Here is a 1,915-nt window from a genome sequence, read left to right as displayed (position 1 = left end):
GCTAATGTTGTGGTTCAGTATAATATTTTCAATTCAAAATTATTTCAAGAACTCCACAATGCAGAACATGTCAGAACTTGAAGGGAAGACAGCATTTGATGTGCACCTCACCCTGGCTCCACACCCAGGGATCCTATTTATATAACAGGTGGAAATTATGATCATCATGAATGTTTGCATTGTCTTAATTTGTTTAAAATAAGACTTTAACATATTTTTTGCAATATAAGCTTTTGCCTCATCTCTCCCTATACCCTGCCCTGCAACCCAGTCCATACCTCTGTCCTCATCCACTTGGCTCTGTCTTCCCTTGTCTCCCTCACCTTGCCCCAGACCCCTTGCACCTGGTGCCAAGAGATCTCTTGTTCACAGGACCTGGCTCCAAGGGCCTGAACTCAGATCCAAGCCCGCCTCTCTCAAGGCACTTTCTTCTCGGGACTTTCGTACTTGTGTCAACCCCAGGGTCCTCCCTGGTTTCTCTTCCAACATGAAGGATTCTTCAGACCCAGAATGAGATGTGAATGTTCCTACCTCCTGGGAAAGTGATCTGCCAGCCAGGCTCCCAGTTGAACATTCCTCCAGTCTTACTCCAGGCCTCGTGTTTTAAAGTTGCAGCCCTAGCCATGTCCAGTCAAGGGAGCTCAGGCTTATTGTCTGTCCCACCATCTCTGCAGCATTGGAAAACCACTCAGGGCCAAGACTTGGCCCTGTGTGCTCAAACGCAGACTGGGTCCTGCTCCTCACTGCAGTGCAATATCAGGCCCTAAGCCTTGCCTAATTTGCCGAGACAAGAGAAGCCATGGTCCAGCCCTCAGAGTCGAGCACACTGCCCCTCTCCTGTAATCACCCCTACTGCATTTGCTCACGGTCTCCAGCAGTGCGCAGCTGACAGGACCCACTGTGGATGCACCAGAACTCCAGAACAGTAGTGCTGCAAACGGTCAAACAGTGCAGCTATCCAGGGCTGGGAGTGTGGAATGCAAGTGATGCCATCAGTAACACGTTTCCTGAGCAGGTGGAGCCGACCTGGGATGTGATTGCTGGTCCCATTGGGAGGAATCTCTGCTTCTGCAGGCAGAAAGAGCACACAGTGGATGCAGTGGGTGGGTGGACATAATCTGGTAATGGATGCAGTAGTGTATCCACTAGGGCTCAGGTGGGGCTGGTTTAAGACGGCCCAGGTTATATCAGGAGGGCTGAGGAGGGGCAAGGTCCCAGTCTCTGCCTCTGGGGATCAAGCAGGGAAGATCCAATGCCAGATACCTCCTCTGAGCCTGAAGTTTCACACTGTGCTCCACCACCCAGGGGCATATGCTCAGGTTCACCACACAAAAGCCATTGCCCAGGAGGAGAGGCAGTGCAAGGTTGAGGACAGAGACAAATGTGCCTGGGATTCTGTGTTCTGGACATGCAGAGTGGACAGCCAGGCACAAACAACAGTCCCTTGGAGATCACTTCTCATCCTGGACCACAGCCCACTGCAGGGTTACCTTCCCCAGGAGCTCAGTAGTGGTGATGTGTACAGGGACGGAAGCAGCTGCCACACATCTCTGCCAGCTGGGGTAGGTGGTGCATGCACACTGCTCTCCCTGTGCAAATAACAGCTAACATCTCAACACTCGCCCATGGGCCAGAGTGTGGGGAGCATGGGCCTTTATACTATAGTATGTAACCTGCTTTCAGAACACCATGGGAGGGGAGAAACTGTGCACAGAAACATTACAGGCTTTGCCAAGGTAAGAAGTAGTAGAGCTGGTCTCAGGGTCCAGTTGCTGTCTCTGCACAAGCTGTGTTTCTATGCTCATGTCATGCAGACTCCCAGGGGTCCTGTGGGTGGGGCAAGATGACCCATTTTGGGTGCACATGGGTTAGCATGCACCCACACTCAGATACCTGCGGCTGAGTGGATGACGCA

General features: G+C 51.9%; 1 protein-coding gene across 1 annotated transcript in view; it reads right to left on the bottom strand.

The window, feature by feature from the left end:
- Positions 1–1,915, bottom strand: part of LOC102009890 (kallikrein-4-like) — a 65,599-nt gene that overhangs the window by 48,915 nt on the left and 14,769 nt on the right. Inside the window, exon 2 of the mRNA XM_013508851.1 lies at positions 867–1,118. Within this exon, the coding sequence (XP_013364305.1) occupies positions 867–1,118 (252 nt within the window). The remainder of the gene's footprint in view (positions 1–866; positions 1,119–1,915) is intronic.

This window comes from Chinchilla lanigera, unplaced genomic scaffold, assembly GCF_000276665.1.
Source record: "Chinchilla lanigera isolate Chin_1 unplaced genomic scaffold, ChiLan1.0 scaffold00157, whole genome shotgun sequence".
Lineage (NCBI taxonomy): Eukaryota > Metazoa > Chordata > Mammalia > Rodentia > Chinchillidae > Chinchilla > Chinchilla lanigera.
This window is presented reverse-complemented; position numbering and strand designations above follow the sequence as displayed.